The sequence below is a fragment of the Nannobrachium achirus genome (genome assembly GCF_963921795.1).
Source record: "Nannobrachium achirus genome assembly, chromosome: 1".
NCBI lineage: Eukaryota > Metazoa > Chordata > Actinopteri > Myctophiformes > Myctophidae > Nannobrachium > Nannobrachium achirus.
The window spans coordinates 55980827-56003774 of NC_137810.1; the positions used below are offsets into that span (position 1 = coordinate 55980827).

Consider the following 22948-nt stretch of genomic DNA (forward strand, 5'->3'; position numbering starts at 1 on the left):
ACTGGCTGACCAATATACTCCAAGGGCCAGTTCACCTCTGGGACAACCAGATCTTATTTTATTGTTGTTTGGGACAAGATCAACACAATCCTGAGTTATTTTTTGTAATTTTAGTATTTCAGCATGAATGATGATGCATTTTGCATCATATGATGCAGCATGATGACTCATATGATGCAAAATGCATCATCATTCATGCTGAAATACTAAAATATCTCAAAACACAGATTGAACACAAAAAATTACTCAGGATTGTGTTGATCGTGTCCCAATCAACAATAAAATAAGATCTGGTTGTCCCAGAGGTGAACTGGCCCTTTTGGTGTGTTACCTGGACCTTAGAGGTTCCCTTACCGATTGAGAAGTCATCTACAGATCAGTCTGTCCTTAAATGCATGCAATCCATATGAAGATCCCTGATGCCATCAATACACTACTGACTGCTTCCAAGTCTATGCTCAAAGTACTATGATACGGGGTCCTCTATGTTCCCCAGGTTCTATGTTCCCCACCTCAGCATTAGTTTTAGTGAGGTTAGGGGTAGGTTAGGTGGTAAGAAAGCAGGGAACATAGAACCTGGGGAACATAGTTACGGTCCCAATCTGACAGTGGATAGACTGTGGCATAACTGGATGGGAGCGGAATGCCTCTGCCTAGTGTGAGATTTTTTTTTCTCATGCAGAAAGGTTTACCTGATGGACCTGAGATATTTCACCACTTAATAAATTGTATTTGGTGTAATTTTTATTTGTGTATTTCTGTACATTGGCTAGACTTGGAGCTAGAGTTCAATTCAATTCAAAGGAGCTTTATTGGCATGAGAAAAGATAGTTTACATTGCCAAAGCAAGTGTCAGTTCATAAACATGGCCGATTGGGGGCGCCCTTTTTATGCAACGATAGGCTTTTCATACCAAGCCCCTCCCACTCGTACGTCAGAAGGTCATCACCGGAAAAGGTCACACATTGTATCTAGCAAGATGGCGGCCTCCTTGTGCCAGTGTTACCAGGTGAGTTTATATTAACCACTGAAAAACAATATCTCCAAACAGCTTTACTACAATTGCACGCTTGGCATTGACTATGGAGAAACGTGTGTACACCAAACGTCTTGTTCCCCAATGTCGATACAAGCCTTTTCTGGCCTAAATGCTAAGCTAGCCTAGCCTTGCTAACGTCTGAATGGAATGGAATGAGCTCCAAGCCGACTTGATGCATGGGAAACAACCAGGAAAATGCCATTTCAATTTATTCGTGTTCATGTTGGGGTCTACTAATCCTCGATTCCTGGTCTTAATGAATATTTGCACTTGTTGCTTACAGTACAACGTGAACTGATTGAATAGTACTGTTATATCTGTCTGCCATTCAATGTTATATGAGGAGTACTGTGTTATATCTGTCTGCCATTCAAAGTTATATGAGGAGTACTATGTTATATCTGTCTGCCATTCAATGTTATATGAGGAGTAGTGTGTTATATCGGTCTGCCAGTGATTGATTGATTGATTGATTGAAGAATGTATTAGAAGATTGCAATAGAAACGAGCACAGTTTCATGACAGTACAAATCACTGGTACAAGGTCAACTAAAAGGAGATCCTAGAAAGCCGAGGCTTATTTCCACAGGAACCACACTTTAAGTATCTCATATAAAATGTAATGTTATATGAGTTTTTTTTTAAAGGATCTCAATGTAAATAAGCCTTGGCTTTCCTGAGCGTATCCTTTTAGTTGACCTTGTACCAGTGAACTAACTGTACTGTCATGAAACTGTACCCTTTCCTATGCAAACTTCTAATAAATACTTCGTCATGATACTGTACCCTTTCCTATGCAAACTTCTAATAAATACTTCAATCAATCAATACTTTATTAGATGAAAATGTCAACAGCATTGAAGTACATTAAGTAACACACTTAAAAGTATAACCCAAAGTATTGGACAAATGACAACCCCCTTTTTTTTTTTTTTGCCTTTCTAAATATATTTCATTATGTCATTGAATTGTATGCACTGCATACATATTGTTCCTCATAACAAACACATGTGTTCAGTCTACACTGTTTGAGTGAGACTTCATCTATTTTCTTCACTAGATATGTATCAGAAGAGGTTTGCTGCTATCCAGCCCCCTGCTCCTTCACAACAGACCTCATGTCTACAGGATATGTGGGTCCCTTACAAATTCTTCACAGGTAGTCACTGATCACATTGTTCACCCATGTTATACTCCTCCTTTTTCTTATAGAGTAGTTCACTCCTAAAATGTCCCTTTTCCCTGTCAGCTACTCACGCCATGATGGCTTAAGCACACAGATAATCTTCATTTGTATAACATTAATTTATCGTGAATGAATAGTCCCTTTTGGAACCCTGTATGTGTATAGTATACCGTCTTTGTATTTGGGATGACGGTATCCTGCATGCCGTCATCCCAACTACGAAAAAGGTACACAGGGTTTCTTTTAAGTATAAAGCAATTAGGGCTGTCACAATTATTACATAATCGTCTAATCGCGATTATTCGACATAATCGTGATTATTTTTCATAATCGTCATAATCGTTAACATGTTGAAAAATGTTCATATATATATTTTTTAAAGTAAAAAATAGTGGAAATAGCCGATCTACAAGCTCACAACGCGTTGTGAGCTTGTAGATCGGCTATTTCCACTATCAATGTTCTTTTTTAAGTATAAAGTTGTAAATATGTCAGTAATTTCTTTGTATATTTAGGTTATGTGTCAACTTCAAAGCCTAAAAGCCAAACAGGAATGTAATTGTCAACGACAAAAACACAATTAAATCGTTAATCGCAATTATTTGAGTGACAATTAATCGTCATGTAAAATGACATAATCGTGACAGCCCTCAAAGTAATTGTTTTGGAAGCACAGCATGTATTCAACAGGACACACAACACTTGGTATTACACTCCTTTTAAAGGTGGGATTACACCTTGGCTAAAGTTTTGCTGTTGTTAATCCTGGACCCCCATTTTATTATTATTACTTGCGTTTGGTGCCGCCTCTTTCCGGGCGTCTCTTTCCGACCGACAGTACAAAGACGTGGCCTTTTAGCCAATGAGGGAACAGCATTCTCGGTGACTTCACCACCAAGTGCGACCTGATATAACAAACCCTCACTCTAGATGTGAGGTCAACGAGACGTCACCACCAACCAGCAAGTGTCGTCACACATACCCAGCACCGATCAAAGTACTTGCGCGTCAAGGTGCAAGTTGGCACCTCGACAGAGTGCAGTTTTTTGTTGATCATTCTCTTTTTCAAATTTTCACTTTTAGGATTCTTTATCAATGTTGTACAAAGGAACATTCTCCTTGTGTTTAAGCCATCATGGTGTGAGAGTAATTGATAAAGTCATTTGCGGAGTGAAATACTCCTTGAACACATGAATGAATTAATATAATTGCATTTCATGAAACCCTGATTTGCATAGCTTTCAGAGACCCACTGCCAGATAAGAAATGCAAGCTGAGTGAGAGTTCTATCTGCTTCAACACACTATTACTCTAAAACAGTGGTTCTCAAAGTGTATTTCAGGGATTCTCTAAGTTTGTTTATGGGGGTCTAAATTGACCCTTACAAGTCTGTAACTTTAACAGTGTACAAACTTGTCCAAATAGATCCTAACGGGTCCATTTGGTTCCATTTGTACACTGTCAAAGTTAAGGGGAGACCTTCACATTTCTTACGTTTGAGAACCACTGCTCTAAAATGATGTGTCCTTAACTTGTGTTCATGTACATGTAGGTACGGTATTCGTCAGGAGGTGGAGGCAGGAAAGGTTTCCTGGGAGAGTTAATGGATAACCTGAAGCAGGAGCTCAACAAGAACAAGGAGCTGAAGGACAACATCAAGAAGTTCCGAGAAGAGGCCAAAAAACTAGATGAATCGGACGCACTGACACAAGCTCGGAAAAAATATGTTAGTGTTTTGCCACATTCCAGAACCTCTGTAGCAGTCTGTTATGCTGTGATTTAAAATTTGTTTTTAATCTGAGATGCATTCTTTGTGCCGTGTTGTGTTTATCTTTTTTCTCATCTTCCAACCCTTACACCTTTTTCTAATGTCAGAAATCTATTGAGTCGGAAACCGTGAAGACCTCTGAGGTACTGAAGAAAACATTGGGGACATTCGGCGAATCTGTCAAAGAGGTACATGGAAACGTTTCAGTTCAAATCATCTTATGTATCCAGTTTATTCATCTGTTTACATGCTTCCTTCCATTATCTGAGTTCAAATGGTTTGTGTATATGTATGATTGTGTTTGCAGGGTCTTGAGGAGGTTAGTCGTTCAGACATTGGAAAGAAGATCAAGGAAGGGGTGGAGGGAGCAGCCAAGAGCTCAGCAGAGTCAATGTCCAAGAGTGGAGAGATGCTTGGAAAGACTGGGGCATTTAAAGCAATATCACAAGTAGGTCACTGTTTTAAGTTTGAATATAGTTGCCCCGCTTATACAAATTTAAACTGAAGCTTTCTCTAACACATTTAAATATGTATACCATGCATAGATAATTAGATATTAAAGTGTAGAGAGGTTATGAGCAATCACCACAGCCTCGTACTTTGCAAGGGGAGCAAAGACACACGCCATGGAGGTCCGCATGTAGCAATTACTCGTTCTTATGTATTTATTGACGGCCTGTCGACAACTGCAATCTTGCGTTGACAGACAGCCCATACAGGCCCGGTCTGTATTTGGATTCCTCAATAAAAGTATACAATTTGCATATTGAAAAACAAGAGATCAGAGAACAATTTGTTTTAAGTCTCCTTTTATTTTCCAGAACCGATTATTTGAACCAATTATATGTCTCAAATGTAGTGTTTATTCATACTCCTTTCCGCTGGGCTCTCTTTTAGTTCATTCTGTCAGGGCTCCAATCCTCTATCTTAACCGTCTTCTACCGATATAAAACCAGTGACTTCTGGTGCTCAATATGGTAAAATAAACATGTTAAAAGTCCCGTTATATGAACAATACTATTGATTGTCCGTAGGAGGATGAGTGACTGACAGGGTTGGTAACAAGAGCTCCCTCTTCCGTTTTCCAAAATATGTTTTAGGGTTCAAAAATGTTTCTGTGGTCAAATCTCATCAAAAAGCAATGTTTAAAAAGAGTACTTGTGTATGTGTCAACAGGGCCTCACACTGCAACCTCTTTGTCTTTAAACTAAGTAATTGGGACCGAAGGTCGCAGTTTACCATGAGAAATGTCGCAGCTTGTCTCCGTCTGTCTGTGTTTGTACACATTTTTACAGTCTATCTATGGCAGGGGTCTCCATATATGGGTAACTAGTCCGATATACATCACTGGCCAGATGGCCAAGAATTGGTACGAGCGAGGTCGCATGTCGTCCTGAGGCGTCTTACTAGTGTGTTTTTGTTTTTTCCCACAGGGCATGGAGAGTGTGAAGAAAGAGATTGATGACCTTGGTCATACTGGTCCCTACCGGCCTCCTCCCAGACTCAGAAAGAGGAGTGAGTTCTCCTCCAAGGGTGCAGACGACAGCACTAGAGTCTATGAAGCCAATGAGTATGTGAACACCCTCCATTCTTAAGGCGCTTCTGCACCATTATGTGAAAGCATGATCACAGGTCCTAGAATCAGCAGAAGTATGGTTCTGTAAATAGTTTCAGGAAATCTATTTTGTCGTAGTACAAGAGCAGGTACCAAACGCCAAAGGCATGTTCTAAGAAATAGATTTATTTTTCAAAGACTATTCAGCTTTCCCTGAAGAGGGGGACATAGAAAATATACAGTCTGCCAGCTCACAATGCATCATGACACCGTTGTGCAATGATTCCAACAAAATATAAATTAAGCATAATGCTTTAAAATGTATTGTTTCTAATGTGCATTGTTTGTTTGATGTTAGTGTTGTTTTTGTAATGTTAGTGTTGTTTCTATTACCATTATAACCTGGGCAGGAGGATTGCAATATGAACTGATTTTAACACTGCACTGTTAATAATGACTGTGTGTGTGTGTGTGTGTGTGTGTGTGTGTGTGTGTGTGTGTGTGTGTGTGTGTGTGTGTGTGTGTGTGTGTGTGTGTGTGTGTGTGTGTGTGTGTGTGTGTGTGTGTGTGTGTGTGTGTGTGTGTGTGTGTGTGTGTGTGTGTGTGTGTGTGTGTGTGTGTGTGTGTGCGTGCGCACTGCAGGGAAGCCATGGGTGTTGTGCTCCACAAAGACTCTAAATGGTATCAGCAGTGGAAGGACTTCAAAGACAACAATGCTGTCTTCAACAGTAAGCAACATGTGACTATTCCATCCTTCTGTCTTGTGCATTTACACTGTCTTTGCTGCAGTTATAGATTCGACCAATAGATGGTGCTGTGGAATATAGTGTGTGTATATGTAGTGTATATCATAGACTTGTCATCAGTCGGTTTTCTAGGGAAATAAGCAGGTGTATGCAAAGTAGGAATCCCTCAGCATATTAGATGGCTGAGTTTGAAAATGTTGAATGTATTCCATGTCAATGGGTAAAAACCAGGCTCATTTGGGTTATAGTGCCCCTTACTTTGAAGGGATAAGGGGCGCAGAGTGCCGGCACTTCCTCCCATATCCCATCGCTCTTATTTTGAAGGGCCGGGCTTAAATTGCTCAGATTTTGGTAACCTTTTTCAACCTTGACCCAGATCTAGTTTAGAAGCAGGGTGTCGTCATGGCCGCGATCGGTAAAAAGACATGATACGAGTGCTATTTTGCAGTGAAAAGTGCCAGCTTTGGGATCAAAATGTCTTTCTTAGAGATAATGAGGCTTCTTTGATGGAAGATCAATGGGTTTCTATGGAGGATATTCACTTGGCGTGCTCGCCAACGTGCGTTGTAAACAAACCGGGGACATTACGGATGCACAATGGACAGCCCAGACTCCACGATGAGGAGAAACAACTTTACTGTATTTACAGTATGTATCGCGCATATTCCCGGGAATCGGGATCAGCACTCAATGTGTTAAGAACGTCTGCTAAATGCCTAGATTGTAAACTACTGAACTCATAAAATGCCACAGTCTCGTAGTACATCAGTATCATACATATCCTGAAGCTGGAGACGTAGGCCTACCGATATTCAGTGATTGGGTCTAATGATCAAAACCAGAACATTTTAATGGTGTACAAAATCTATAAAAAACTAAACATTTCCACGCTGTAAGGCCAGTAAGGGACAAGATGACCCCCGGCCACTTTCATTATCACTGAATACACCTTTAACCAAATGGACCCATTTTAATTGTACACACTCTTCAGTCAAATGAACACAGATTTTACAGTTACCGTGGCAACGCATGTATAAATGTTTTAATAAGGACTCTGTAACCTTGGAGTTTGAGAGACTTGGCTAATGAGTAGCAGCTAACCAGAGTCAGACCAGGGGGGTTCCTCCTGGGACCTGAGGCATTCTGAAACACATCCCTCTGAATGATGATGTGTTTCATCCCATTCTGGCTGCGCCCAAGGGTTGTGCAAGCCAAACAATTATGCATTACTTAACCCATTCAGACTGGGAACGAATTACTTTAACAATTATTTTATGCATGAACTATTACAAAATGGCAGATCTGCAAGCTCACAGCGCGGCACCGAGTGCCGCGCTGCGAGCTTGTAGATCTGCCATTTTTCAAAAATCGTAAAATGTTTTGAACATTTTGATCCGATTCTATAAGTGTCTTCTAAATCCTTCAAAGGTTTTTTTTTTTTTTTTTTTTAAACGCATGTTTCTATGTCAGTGGTGCTCAAACGTTTTCATGTCAAAGACCCCCCATAATGATATGTTTTTGGCCACGGACCTCCCATCTCATAATATTATGTATCAGGGACCCCCCAGAAGCAACATTTGAGTCACAAATGTTCGCTTAAAAAAATGCATATATTCAAAGATTTGCACAAATGTTCTCGACTTTTCAAAAATGGCAGATCTACAAGCTTGTAGTGCGGCACTCTGTGCCGCGGTATGAGCTTGTAGATCTGCTATTTTTCAATAGCTAAAATATAAAATAATTCCCGGGCAAAATGGGTTAAAAAGACTGTCGAAGATTCATCTTTTCTTTTGGACAGCAAAGAAATGACCCTTGTTGTAGGAATGACATTGCGCAAAGTCAACACAATTGCCACAATATTGAGTTCCACTGCTGTCATGGCAGCATCAGCACCTCTCGTCTTGAATACATTGTGGATTCTAGTTCTGTGGAAAGAGTGGGTGTGCTTTTTATGTTGCTGTTTATTTGTCAGGGCAAATGTCAGAAATGTACTGTTAGTCATCCATCACTCTAGAGTCCAATGACGTTGTTCTGAGCCTCAGTGTTTAGTCCATTCATTCAGTCTGGCCATCAGGGCGGCCTGTGGGAATAAGCCTGTTTGACAGAAAAGTAATGTGCTACATCCGTGTTTTTAAGCACTTTCGCATGCTAGTGGCCATGGATAGGGTCTGCTGTTTAAGTTTTATTTTTGGGTTCATAAGTGAAGGGCTCTCTTGTAGTTTGACCGTATTACAGAAAGCTGTCATATTAAGTCTTAAGCTGGGCTGGTGCTTCAAGATAATCCTTGTGATTTTGCGTCAGGAACGCCCCTCCCAACTGTTTGGTACAGCGTTTCCCGTTCTAGCCTGATCGGGTGCGTTTGGGCAAGATTATCCTGTTGTACCTGTGGTCCGAAGATCCAACCTAAAACTACTGATTTTCACAGAAGATCAAGGCCACTCTGATCATTTTCATACATGTTTGGTATTTTTCTGGATGAGTGAACAAATACAAGGAGACAGATGTTCAGTGATGTTTCGACACAGCAACTCTGCTGGTCGAAACAACCTGTGATGCGTTGGACAGCAGATGCTGCTTGTCAATATGTGGCCAGAACACGACTGTCCATAACGTGTCCCAGACACATCAAATCCCTTTGTCCATTTTGCCACCGCAATTTTTAACAGGCTCCGTCTGTTGAACATTTGATTCTGCGTGTGATCACAGCACATCGAGATGCTGCTCTCCAGCAAACCCCATAATCTTATTATCCTGTAGCGTGCGACCATGCAACCAGCATTTCCAAATCGATTAAGATTTTAAGTCCTGTAGTGTGAGCCCAGCATTACTGTGGTTTCTCGCTGCCTGTTAGTTTTTCCTCCATCTCTGTGTTTTCTCTCAATCACTCTTTGTGTGTATGTTTCTCTCTGCCCATTTAGGGTTCTTTGAGATGAAGATGAAATATGACGAGAGTGACAACGCCTTCGTCAGAGCATCACGTGCCGTCACTGATAAGATGACTGACATCATAGGTAACAACACAATTCTGCTCTTCCTCTCTAAGCATTTCCAATCACTGAGAGAACAGGGGAGAGTGAGAGGGGAACAGAGCCTAATTCACCCACGCAATATCGAGGCATCTCTCCCCCCATTTCCTGTCAGGCTAACTGTCCTATCAATAAAGGCATAAAAGCCCCAAAACAAATCTTTAAAAAAAAGAGAGAGAAACACAAAGCCGTTAGCGTTTAGCACCGCTCAAAAACTTGGCTCAACCAGTGAGTGTGTCGGTCAAGTAACTGCAACATTGCCCGTTCCATTCCAGTTTGGGACCTGTGTAGCAAGTCATTCTCTATGCTAGCGGTGGGCGATAGGGTGCTAATTATCGCTGAGACGATACAATGTCTCCACGATATGCGTTTTCCGAGGTATCGTATATATCGTGATACAATTGAGGGAGCCTTGTAAAAAAAATCCTGTTTAAGCGTTAATACAGAGATTCATTGCAGAATTAAATTTAAACCTGCATTTTGGTCTAAATCAGTAGTTCTCAAACTTTAAAATGTCAAGGTCTCCACTTAACTCTGACAGTATACAAATGAAACCAAATGGACCGTCTCCACTTAACTCTGACAGTATACAAATGAAACGGGTCCATTTGGTTTCATTTGTATACTGTCAGAGTTACATACTTGTAAAGTTCAATTTAGACCTCCCAAAAGGAACCCAGAGAGTCTAGTTTTTGTCATGTAACTTAAAAAATAACCATAAAAACCAACGCGAAAAAGAATCGTGATAAAATCGTGTATCGTGATACAGCTTGGTAAAATATCGTGATATTGTAGTTTTCCATATCGCCCACCCCTACTCTATGCCCTGTTTTACTATAAATAATTTCATCTTCATCTGACTGTGTGGATGTGTGATTAGGTGGACTGTTCTCCAAGACGGAGATGTCTGAGGTTCTGACCGAGATTCTGAAAATAGACCCGTCCTTCGATAAAGATTCCTTCCTCAGACAGTGTGAACACGACATAATCCCTAATGTACTGGAGGTATGTGCACGTTGCAAGCCGCTCTGCTGCTTACATTACACAACGATACATTACATAAATGTATGTGCTGTATAGGGTCAGGTATCGTTTGTCAGTTCCTTTATGAAATCAGGGGCAAGTGGTCGAGATGAAGTCATAGACTGACTTTCATGTGATTTGGGTTTCAAATCACAGCATTGCAGACAATGCTGCCTGTCTGTATTATCTGTAACACGAGGGAAGCAATTGATTTAGCAAATCTTAGTTTAATTGTACCATTCCAAGCCCATGAAAATCTGGACTAGTCAAATGAATAAATATTGAATAAATAAATAAAGGCATTTCCGTTTAAATACAGTGCATCCACCCTCTTATTTTTGGATTGTGTCACGATCCCATTACCAAAGAAGAGCACCTTCCCAGCACTGCTAAGATATTTGATGTGCTTTCCATTAGCCCTTTGTCCCAGCTCTAACTTTTACTACGACTGTGTGCTTTGTTGTGTCTGCAGGCCATGATCAGAGGGGAGCTGGAGGTGCTGAAGGACTGGAGCTACGAGGCGGTACGACCTCTTTTAATCAACTGTCTATCTCTGATCATAACGGGGGAAGAAACAGACAGATTTTCATACAAGACTGCAAAAACAAAGTAACTGGAATCTCAGGATAATGCTATGCTTTTGTTCCCTGGAGTGTCTGTTGCAGATGCAGCATTTCCATCCTTGGATGGTTTTTCTTGTCAGTTAGAAATGTTGCCCTCTTCTCATTTCTCTTTCCCTCTCTGCCTGTCCCTGGTGGGCCTGTAGACTTACAGCCAGTTAGCCCACCCCATCCAGCAAGCTAAGGCCATGGGGCTCCAGTTCCACTCCAAGATTCTGGACATTGACAATATCGATGTGAGTTAACCCAAGACCTGCAAGACTATTCTTAATGTCTTTACACACCTGAGGTGTTTTTATTTTATTATTATTTATTTTTTCATGCAATTACTTCTCAGAAGAATATCATTTTTCAAACTGTTTGTGTCATGAGTACATACTGTAATTATGCGGCGATAAAGCAACACACAAGATACATTTTTCCTGAATTAAGGTGTCAACTATAATTTTGATACGAAACACTCACTGCCGATTTTCTTCTTCTTGCCCTTGGTATGTAAAGACGTTTAATGTGGAGGGAGACAGACTTTTCTAAGCTCTGTGATTTTTGCAGCCCATAGCACCATGTCCTTTGTAGCTGGGAGGGAATTCGTAAACATTGGGCACTTGGTGACAAGTTTTTGATTTTTGGTATGGTGTTAGGTATGGGTATAAGGTTTTCAAAAACCATCGCAAACAAATTGGGCTCGCCCCCTAGTGGTCTGTTTGCAATGAATCAAATATTCAATACATCAGTATATGGTTCAAACCCCAAATAATTGATGAAAGAGATTTTTCAATGGATTCTGTTACTATTGGGTATGATAAACAACATACTAAAAATTCAGGAAAAAATATCTACCGGAAAGGCACCATTTTCATGATTGCGTCCACGATGGCTGCCGGGAGCTGAAAATGCCTATAAACGGGGTTTTAATGTGTAAAAATTCATAATAAATCTGCACTTGGTGAAGAGTTTTAGATTTTTGGTATGGTGTTAGGTATGGGTATAAGGTTTTCAAAAACCATCGCAAACAAGTTGGGCTCGCCCCCTAGTGGTCTGTTTGCAATGAATACAATAGTAGATCTGTCAGTACATGGTTGAAACCCCAAATAATTGATAAAAGAGATTTTTCAATGGATTCTGTTACTATTGGGTATGATAAACAACATACTAAAAGTTTAGGAAAAAAAACTACGGGAAAGCCATCATTTTCAAGATGGCGTCCACGATGGCTGCTGGGAGCTAAAAATGCCTATTTAACGTGTAAAAATTCATATAAAATATGCACTTGCTGAAGAGTTTTTGAATTTTGGCATGGTGTTAGGTATGGGTATAAGGTTTTCAAAAACCATCGCAAACAAGTTGGGCTCGCCCCCTAGTGGTCTGTTTGCAATGAATCAAATATTAGATAGGTCAGTATATTGTAGACCACTAGGGGGTGAGCCCAACTTGTTTGCGATAGTTTTTGAAAACCTTATACCCATACCTAACACCATGTCAAAATGTAAAAGCTAGTTCCATCCATCCATCTTCAACCGCTTATCCGGAATCGGGTCGCGGGGGTAACAGTTCCAACTGAGACCTCCAGATTTCCTTATCCCGAGCAACTTCCTCCACTCCCTCAGGGAGTATACCGAGGCGTTCCCAAGCCAGCCTGGAGATATAATCCCTCCATCTGGTCTTCGTTCTGCCACGGGGTCTCCTCCCAGTGGGACGTGCATCGAGGACCTTCCTAGGAAGGCGCTCGGGAGGCATCCGTACTAGATGCCCGAACCACCTAAGCTGACTCCTTTCCAAGTGTAGGAGCAGCGGTTCTACTCCAAGTCTCTCTCGGGTGACTGAACTTCTCACCCTATCTCTAAGGGAGATACCAGCCACCCGTCTGAGGAAACTCATTTCGGCCACTTGCACCCGCGACCTTATACTTTCGGTTATGACCCACACTTCATGACCATAGGTGAGAGTAGGAACGAAGATTGCTCGGTAGACAGAGAGCTTTGCCTTCCGGCTCAACTCTTTTTTCTTCACGACAGTGCGATTTAGCGACTGCAAAACCGCTCCTGCTGCTCCGATTCTCCGGCTGATCTCCTTCTCCGTCTTCCCCTTTCTCTCATTCGTGAACAAGACCCCGAGATACTTAAACTCCCTCACCTGGATTAAAGCCTCATTCCCTACTTGGACTGCACAATCCATCGGTTTCCTGCTGAGAACCATGGCCTCAGATTTAAAAAAGCTGGTTACCAAGCTAGTTACCAAGTGCATATTTTATATGAATTTTTACACATTAAATAGGCATTTTTAGCTCCCGGCAGCCATCGTGGACGCCATCTTGAAAATTATGGCTTTCCGGTAGTTATTTTTTCCTAAACTTTTAGTATGTTGTTTATCATACCCAATAGTAACAGAATCCATTGAAAAATCTCTTTTATCAATTATTTGGGGTTTCAACCATATACTGACAGATCTACTATTGTATTCATTGCAAACAGACCACTAGGGGGCGAGCCCAACTTGTTTGCGATGGTTTTTGAAAACCTTATGCCCATACCTAACACCATACCAAAAATCAAAAACTCTTCACCAAGTGCAGATTTATTATGAATTTTTACACATTAAAACCCAGTTTATAGGCATTTTCAGCTCCCGGCAGCCATCGTTGACGCCATCTTGAAAATGGTGCCTTTCCGGTAGTTATTTTTTCAAGATTTTTTAGTATGTTGTTTATCATACCCAATAGTAACAGAATCCATTGAAAAATCTCTTTTATCAATTATTTGGGGTTTCAACCATATACTGACAGATCTACTATTGTATTCATTGCAAACAGACCACTAGGGGGCGAGCCCAACTTGTTTGCGATGGTTTTTGAAAACCTTATGCCCATACCTAACACCATACCAAAAATCAAAAACTCTTCACCAAGTGCAGATTTATTATGAATTTTTACACATTAAAACCCAGTTTATAGGCATTTTCAGCTCCCGGCAGCCATCGTTGACGCCATCTTGAAAATGGTGCCTTTCCGGTAGTTATTTTTTCAAGATTTTTTAGTATGTTGTTTATCATACCCAATAGTAACAGAATCCATTGAAAAATCTCTTTTATCAATTATTTGGGGTTACAACCATATACTGATGTATCGAATATTTGATTCATCGCAAACAGACCACTAGGGGGCGAGCCCAACTTGTTTGCGATGTTTTTGTAAACCTTATACCCATACCTAACACCATACCAAAAATCAAAAACTCTTCACCAAGTGCAGATTTATTATGAATTTTTACACATTAAAACCCAGTTTATAGGCATTTTCAGCTCCCGGCAGCCATCGTTGACGCCATCTTGAAAATGGTGCCTTTCCGGTAGTTATTTTTTCAAGATTTTTTAGTATGTTGTTTATCATACCCAATAGTAACAGAATCCATTGAAAAATCTCTTTTATCAATTATTTGGGGTTTCAACCATATACTGATGTATCGAATATTTGATTCATCGCAAACAGACCACTAGGGGGCGAGCCCAACTTGTTTGCGATGTTTTTTGTAAACCTTATAACCATACCTAACACCATACCAAAAATCAAAAACTTGTCACCAAGTGCCCAAAGTTGATGTTTTTTGACGGATTCCCTCCCAGCTATTGCTAAAGAATGGTAGTTTAACATTTTTAAGCTGTCTGCAGTAATAGACAGCTGTCTGCAGTAATAGACAGCTGTGCCAAGGGGGCAATGTTTTTACATGCCGTATATTTCCAATTAAAGGTTAATTGGCGCCCGGCGACTGTTTGCGATAGGTATTTACGTCCATTTGAATGTCGATGCGCAAAACATTATCAGACTCCCAGCGGGTATTTGGTGCCCGGCGGCTGTTTGCTCCCGGTCGATTCATTGAATTAAAATATACGTGTCTTTTAGCCTCGTAAAACTTTTAAATGACTGTTGTTTTTATCTCTATGAATGTTTTACATTTTTACCATGACAATGTAAAGCACTTTGTAAACACTGTTTTTGAAAAGCGCTTTATAAATAAAGTTTATTATTATTATTATTATTATTGAGGGGGTTCCAGGGGATCTTCAGCTAAAAAAAGGTTTGAGTTGGAATCAATCAAACTCTGAGAGTGTACAAATGGAACACGGAGGATTTTACAGTGTAGATTGGGGTTCCATCAAATGGTGTTCTGTGGGGTAATGCATATGAAGCTGGGCCTCCTTGAGATGACACAATGTTGAAACTCCCTGTCTCTTTCCAGCTGGCCATGGGGAAGATGATGGAGCAGGGTCCAGTACTGATCATCACGTTCCAAGCCCAGCTCGTCATGGTGATCTGCAACACCAAAGGAGAGGTGGTGGAGGGAGACCCGGTACGTTACAACGGCACTGTAAAATCCAGAGTGTCATTTTGACTCTTGAGTGTGTAAAAAGATATACAATTTGGTTAATAATTTCCCCAGAGTTATATATAAAATAGAGGACGGACAGCCCCGCCCCCAGCTATTCATTTCAATGCAAGCTGCTCAGTGGGGTTTTGAAGCACCCGGAAGAAGCTAATCCAGGTGCATTGTGGGGGAAATTGACGTCCATTGAACCCCATGGCAGACCCCAGCGGCACGCTCTTATGCTCACGCATGTAATTCACCCCTCCTGCAGTTCCATCTTTGGCCAGTAGGGTCGGCAGCTTCAATATTTACAAGCCGTTCTGGAGGCTTGGTAATTTCCCTGCCCACAGCTCTGTGTGTGCGTGCATGTATGGTACCTACCTTGTTTCATTCGTCCTCTCCCGCTCCCACCCTTTCTCTCCGTTCTCTCCCTCCTTGTATACATTTCTTGCTGCTTTAGTGTGGGTTGAGGAACGGACCGAACTGGGCATCACTACTGTATATAAACTTAATGTACACACAACATTGTTAAAGACGGCCTCTGGCTATCTCTCTGCTGCTAATGGCTAGAAGTACAAATTAGTACTGGTCTGGTCCTTTTTAAGACCTGTAAAACCAGACCGTGTCCATTGGGGACACCTGAGGGACAGCAGAGAGTTGTGACGCATCGGTTCAGCACCATGCAGTTGTCCCCGGCTCAGTGGTAAGATGAAAAGAACATTGCCAGCGGATTAATGGTGTATGTACCCTGCCTCGGTGCTTTATGAGCTGGATCCTATATGTCCAGACTTAACCCATTTAGAACGGGTACACATTTTGTGTATCGTTATTTTATGCTTTAACTATTGAAAAATAGCAGATATACAAGCTCACAGCGCGGCACCGAGTGCCGCGCTGCGAGCTTGTAGATCTGCTATTTTTGAAAAAACGTGAAAATTAGAATTTTTGACCCGATTCTATAAGTGTCTTTTGAATCCTTCTAAGATTTTTTGAAAAACCTATGTTTTCAATGACAGCAATCTGGTTAGCCAACGTCAAAGAAAAGGTCCTTTTCACTTAACTGGAGCTCAGTTAGTCAGTTCTTGAGAGACTACTATGTCAGTGGTGCTCAAACCTTTTCATGTGAAGGACCCCCAAACTGGCCACGGACCCCCATCTCAAAATATTTAGTTCCAGGGACCCCCCAGAAGCAAAATCTGAGTTACAAACGTTCGCTTTGAAAATACACATATTCAAAGATTTGCACACATTTTCACGACTTTTTCCAAAAATAGCAGATCTACAAGCTCGCAGCGCGGCACTCGGTGCTGCGCTGTGAGCTTGTATATCTGCTATTTTTCACAGGTTAAAGCATTCAATAATTACTAGGCCTAAATGGGTTAAACTACAGACAGGACAGAGTTGTTCCTCTTACGCACAGTTCCACTCCTCCCCTCTCTGTCCTTCTCCGCGCCTCACCACCGGACACATAAATCAGTTTCCTCTCAAAGCTCTTATGATTATGGATGCTCATGGGCCATCTGGGTACTTGTACGGTCCAGGTAATTCGGTATTAGTTTATACCTGTCGGTATTACAGAGATATCCTTGCTATTCTTCAGGCCGTTGACAGCAAAGACAGCCCAACCATGTACAAGTTGATGATGTTGGGGAGGGAGAGCGTTGGGTAACACTTTCATTGTACACTGTCAGTCCAAAACCACACAGTTGGGGTGAATTTACAAGGCCTGTGTTAGCTGTCTTGTTTAGTGTGGAATTACCTCCTGCTGTCAATCAGGATGGCAAAGTCACTCCTCTTCTTCCGCCGTAGTCTGAAAACCACTGTGTGGATGTCTGAAAACTCATCTCCTAGCGTTATACAGTACTTAATGATAATAACGTAAACTTGTATAGTGCCCTTCAAGAGTTCCAAGGACCCTTTATATCAAAAAATGTTTTGATTCTACTTGTTATCTCTGCATCTGCAGTTGTTGACTAGATGTGCTGTATGTTAATGTTACACAGTAGATGCTGTATGTTGTGTATACTACCAAGGTTGAAGTCTACTTGTCTGGGTTTAAGCCTAGTTACTTTGTAGCATCTTTCTACTTGTCGTCATTTTTGTTTTCTTAGCAGCTTAATTTCTTGTCCACTTAAACCTGTTGGTTGATGCAGTTCGTGCCACTTACTCTCACCTTGCACTTTGCCCTGGATAGGAGTGTCTACTGAATGCCTAAATTGTGTTGCTTCCACCAGTCTATCATTTATAGTGATAAAGTGGAATTGAAGAGCGAAATGTGTTTCTTCCCAGGACAAGGTGCTGAGGATGATGTATGTGTGGGCTCTGTGTCGAGACCAGGAGGAACTCAACCCTAACGCTGCATGGAGGCTGCTAGACATCTCTGCATCCAGCACTGAGCAAATCCTCTAAAGCTCAGTCTGTACTTCATCGTACGACAGCGATGCTTGCCGAAAATAACAGATCTATAAGCTAACAACGGTTCATCTTGGCAAGTGACGCCGTTGTGCGATGGAGTTTAAATTGGGCATATTAAGACTCTTTTAAAAAGAAAAGACATTTAAACACAGACACACCGTGGGACATCACCACCTCAGCGATTATCTGGAAACGGATCTGTCCAAGGCTTGGAATGAGGAAGGCAGTGGATGGATGGAGCATGAAGGACCAGCGGGTCGTGGTCATGGGCTCAATGGTTACAGAGGCATCAAAATGTAGTGTTGCTGCTACTTATCAGCTGTCTTTTCTTCCTCCTCTTCTGGACAGCCCGACAGGCTGATATGGGCAGATTGCAAGCTGCTGTTCCCCACTATAGATACCCCAGTCATTCCACTGTTTGACACTAGGGGGTGATAGATTACTCTTCTCCATCTTCAGGTTCCTCCCCTACTGTCTGTCTGTTTACCGGTTTACTTATTCTGGTGAAGATCTGCAGTACAGTCCAAAGTGTTTATTTCTGTCATGAGGTTGAAGATTCCTTTGTACTCCCCCACCCCCTGTTCTACTCTTAATTTACTTCCATGGTAAAATATCTGGGGCTTTCTGTCTGTCTTGCACATTTCTGAAGTGCAAAATGAGTACATAACTAAGCCCCTGCCCTGGTTGAAGCAGGCTATAATGCTTAGTTTACAATGAAGTGATGGACTTAAAAATGACCTCCCTCTCTGTCAAACCCTTATCTTTCTCTCTGTGTGGGGATTATCTTGGATAATAGTGGCCTTGTGACCCATGTTTGTTTGAAAATGGTCCAGTGTAATTGTTAAAACTTAACAAAATATATTTATTATAAAATAAAAAAGGTTTTCTCCTGCTTTTAAGACATTGTTGGGACATTGAATGAAACTATGCCCCTTCCAAGTATTTAAGCTCACCTTAAAAGGAACTTAGGAATATAACATGAAGGGCAGGCTCAAATTGTTTCATTAAATGCTCAATTAAGTGTGGATTTCAATGTGACCTACATCCTTTCCTATGGGAAAAGGCTAATCTGCAGATGATTTGCTTTTCTTTTTTTCATAGCAGAAATGGAACACTTAATTTTGGTAATGAATATTGAATAACATTCAGGTAACATTCAATTTGCTTTGAGTGAAATACAATGGCCTCTGATAATGTAATAGTGGAACAGAATGGATAAAATTGTGATTTGGACAATGGAAATCTTTTATGACTGTCTTTAGAGGTTGGTATGAACAACCAACAATAAGAGGATCACTGCTCTGAGTCACCTTGGGTTTCAAATAAACCTGTGAACAAAGTTTAACTCAATTCACCTTTAGTGTTCAGTCTTGTCAATGTGAAGACATTGGCCCTGATGTGGTGCTGCTTACCAAATTCTTAACACTTGACATTCCTAGACGTAGGAGGGGCCCGGCCAGGTGTCAACCCACAGAGCCGCCAGGTTGGTTTACCTCCCAGTCCCGGCAGAGTAGTTCCAGAGCAGCAGATTGTGTGGCCCTGTCTTTCCCTAATAGGACTGATCGTGGGTAGCTACTGGGATGTAAGTCGGGATCTTCTTGATCAACCTAATTGGGTCACCTATTTAAGGGGTATGATGTTGCGAGACCCGAAACCCTGATGACGTTAGGCTACATCACTGATGATGCGTCCCAGCTGCATCCATGTGATGTTTTTTCATTCTACTTGTCGAGCAGCTAGAGTATAAATGTACACGAAACGTTTTGCATTTGCAAAATATTATGTATAACATTGGGGATTGTGTACACCTCACTGCAAAATCTGTTGTCCAAATGGATCCATAACACAATATGTTACTCATTAATGGTCCCTGTTTCACCTACTGTAACTGTGGAAGTAATTTGACCATTTGTACCAATATCTCCATCGTTTCATCTTTGTCAGCTATTTGTTCTAGTGCAGTGGTTCTCAAACTTGTTTTCATTTAAAGGAGAATTCCGTGCTAAATCGCTTTCTCACCTTTTTTATTTTGTCGCCAAAAGTCTTTCTTTTTTTTTCGTTTTCAAAAGATGCAATATTGTCCATTTTGTCCGACCACACCACAGCTCAAAACGGAAGCAGTGGGGCTTCTGGAGGTGTTATGTGCTTGTAGATCGGCTGTTTCACTAGTTTTGATAGTTTTTTAAATGATAATACAAAACGAACGGTTTTGAACATACACGGTTTCCACCCGACAGCGACGATATCTGTTTTCAATTAGACAAATGTAATGGTGCTTAAGTGTTAACTTGTATCATTTAGCTGGGGACCCACTGGAACCCCCTCAAGGACACCTGGGGGTCCTCAGACCCCACTTTGAGAACAAGTGGTCCACTGTGATGGGGACGTGTCTACAGGTTCTTTAATAAACATGGTTCATTGGGTTGTGTGGGACCTCTGAAAGGAATGTCTTATGTGGACTTTCCAACAAATACACTAAGTTCTGAATGAGCCAAGAGTCACAACATGGAGATAGTCAGACATCACTGCTACAATTCAGATATTGAGGTACCGTCTACTCTATCTTTTAAGATTTATTTGTTAAGTTGTTGACAATCTGATTTTACACAAGCCCTAGCCTGTCAAGTCAACATTGGGGAACGGTGAATAATTATCTTGCAAATCCTGTAATTTTGCCTCTACTTCATCCATATCCAAGGTGTGGAGAGTCAACACTTCTTATTAAAATGCAAGAATTTCAACCAGAATGGCAATTCTGTTGTTTATACACTACTGCATATTTAAAATGCATGATCTAATTCTTGAGGCACCAAGTAAGAAAGAAAAAGTGATAGTAGTATGCTTGAAATGTTCAAGCATACAAACTGACACTTGTCAGTCCCCCCATAATATCCACCATTTGGAAAACCTGAAACCTCCACTGTGACTGCATGCATGAATATAAAACTCATTACTGAATGGTACTGCAGGTCAGGGGGTCTTCCAAATCTTTATGCGATAGAAACTTTTTTCCTCCTTTTTTATTTTAACCACTTGAACCCTGGTGTCCATATTCGGAGAACTTTATCCAAAAATAGACGATCTACAGAGCTTGTAGATCTGCAATTATTTTGGCAAAGAAGTTTGGTGTAGAGGGGGAAAAGAGCTGACTAAGAAAGGTCAAGTTTATTAAGTATTGACGGTTCAAGTGGTTAAATACCTGAAAACCCACATTAACATGAATCCAACATACACTGATAATTGTGCTGTCAAACAATGAAACTATAGGGAATCTATGAACAGGTTGTGCATCTATTTCTCAACTAAGGGGTCCTTGGCCTGAAAACGTGGTTGAAGACCCCTGATCTAACATTTCCCCCCTAAATGAAACCCTTCACTTGTTTACCTGAGTGTGTCCATAACAGGGAATTGAATCTGACGGATGTGCACTTCTAGCTTCCCCCTAGAGCCACGATTGAATCAAATCACCCCTTGCACCCACAGTGGGTCTAGTATGACGCCCCTAAAGCTGCTGGACGACCCGAGGTAACAGAGGTACAGGAGGTGGAATTCACAAACAGTGCTATGTGAATTCAGATGGGCTCTCTTGCATGGCGGGATTGATTACGCTGGCCTTGGAACAGTAAGGGGCATGTGTGGAGGGCCTGATGAGCAAGCCTGTACATTGATTCATACTGTACATGTATGGAGGTGTGTATGTGTGTGTGTATCCGTATGCATGCCTGTTTGTGCAGAATACGATTCCGGGGTTGTCAAGGATGATGGATCCCCTCGGCTGGTGTTGGTAAGCTACGCTGAGGCAGCAGCTCCTCAGGGTAGCTCCCCATTGCTTAGGATGCACCCCGACAACACACAGACACACACACACAGACACAGGCAAAGACAGGAATCTATGTTTACTAAAGACTTTTTATGGAAGCGAGTTGGCCTAAATATCCCCCTTTCTTTATGTTTCCTATGTACCAGTATTTGTTTTTAAATTATTAAGGCCCATTCCCACTGGGCCAGATAACAGATAAAAAAATCTCTTTCTCCAGATATTTTTCCATTCAAGTGGATGGTAGATACAGATAAAAAAACGAATCTGTCACAGATAAAATACAAATCTGTGACAGATATATATTTTTTTATCTGTATCTAAAATCCACTTGAATGGAAAAAATATCTGGAGAAAGAGATTTTTTTTATCTGTTATCTGGCCCAGTGGGAATGTGCCTTTAGACCTATTTCATATTAGTGTTCAATAAAAGTGTTTTTTAATCAGATATTAAGATTTGTTAGAATTTCTCAAAATGATATAAATGTAAACTTTCTTTTTTAAGAATGAATGAAAATAGCAGCATCTACAATTATATCTCATATCATACTGTACTGCGAACATGTCCTAGGTCTAGACGATCTGAAATCTCTGATGATTGTTCGGATCAGATATGTATTTAACCCTAAACCATTGAATGTTTTATAAACCATAGTATATTGACTTTCTTTTTTTGACAGACAGCGAGCCAGTAAACTGTAAAGAGCTGACAACTGAAGTGATATCCAGTTGATCCACCTTCTTGGTATAAGGAAAGCAGCCGCATTCTAAGCCATTTAATCCATGATATATTCTCAAGGTTGTAGAAGGTAGTAGGTTGACTTTGTCTTAAAGGGATAGTTCACCCCCAAAATGATTCTTTTTTCCAATCTATTACTCATCCCATGGAGACTTGAATTCATGTTTTTTTTTTTAAGTTTTTGTCGATTCCTAAGCCAATAATTTGAGGAGACTCTTTGTGTCTCCATAGGCCTCCCCTAAATAACAAGAAATCTTGTGAAATAAAATGTCGCCAACCAATCATCAAGGACGATGATACACGAAAGAAGAAGTGTCTCCATAGGGAACAAAGCAGGCTCTTTTTGTCTCCATAGGGAACCATTGCTTGTCATCAAATGATTGGCTTATGAATGCGACAACTAAAAAATATCCATGAATTCAAGTCTCCATGGGGTAAACTATCCCTTTAATGTGGCTGTTGAAGTCTGAGTCCATGACTACAGTAGTAGTAACTTTGGTTGTGGTTTGAAACGAGCACTAACTTTAGCTCCAAAAAACAATTCATTCCGTTTTGTCTTGCCTTGTCTGGCAAATCCAATTGTCGATTTTTGTAAGATCAGGGGGAGGTAAGGATAGGCTTTGTCTTTTTTTTTTTTTTACCAGTTTCAAGTTGCA

General features: G+C 40.9%; 1 protein-coding gene across 1 annotated transcript; it reads left to right on the plus strand.

Moving 5' to 3' along the window:
- Positions 1–979: 979 nt before the first annotated feature.
- On the plus strand, positions 980–18562 carry timm44 (translocase of inner mitochondrial membrane 44 homolog (yeast); the record flags this gene model as incomplete). Its single annotated transcript, XM_080733175.1, has 13 exons — positions 980–1009; positions 2100–2198; positions 3778–3951; positions 4101–4181; positions 4301–4441; positions 5427–5563; positions 6191–6276; positions 9213–9305; positions 10201–10325; positions 10816–10866; positions 11110–11199; positions 15196–15306; positions 17611–18562. The coding sequence occupies 13 exons, from the start codon at positions 980–982 to the stop codon at positions 17728–17730; spliced, it is 1338 nt and encodes a 445-aa protein (XP_080589301.1). The 3' UTR covers positions 17731–18562.
- Positions 18563–22948: the final 4386 nt, after the last annotated feature.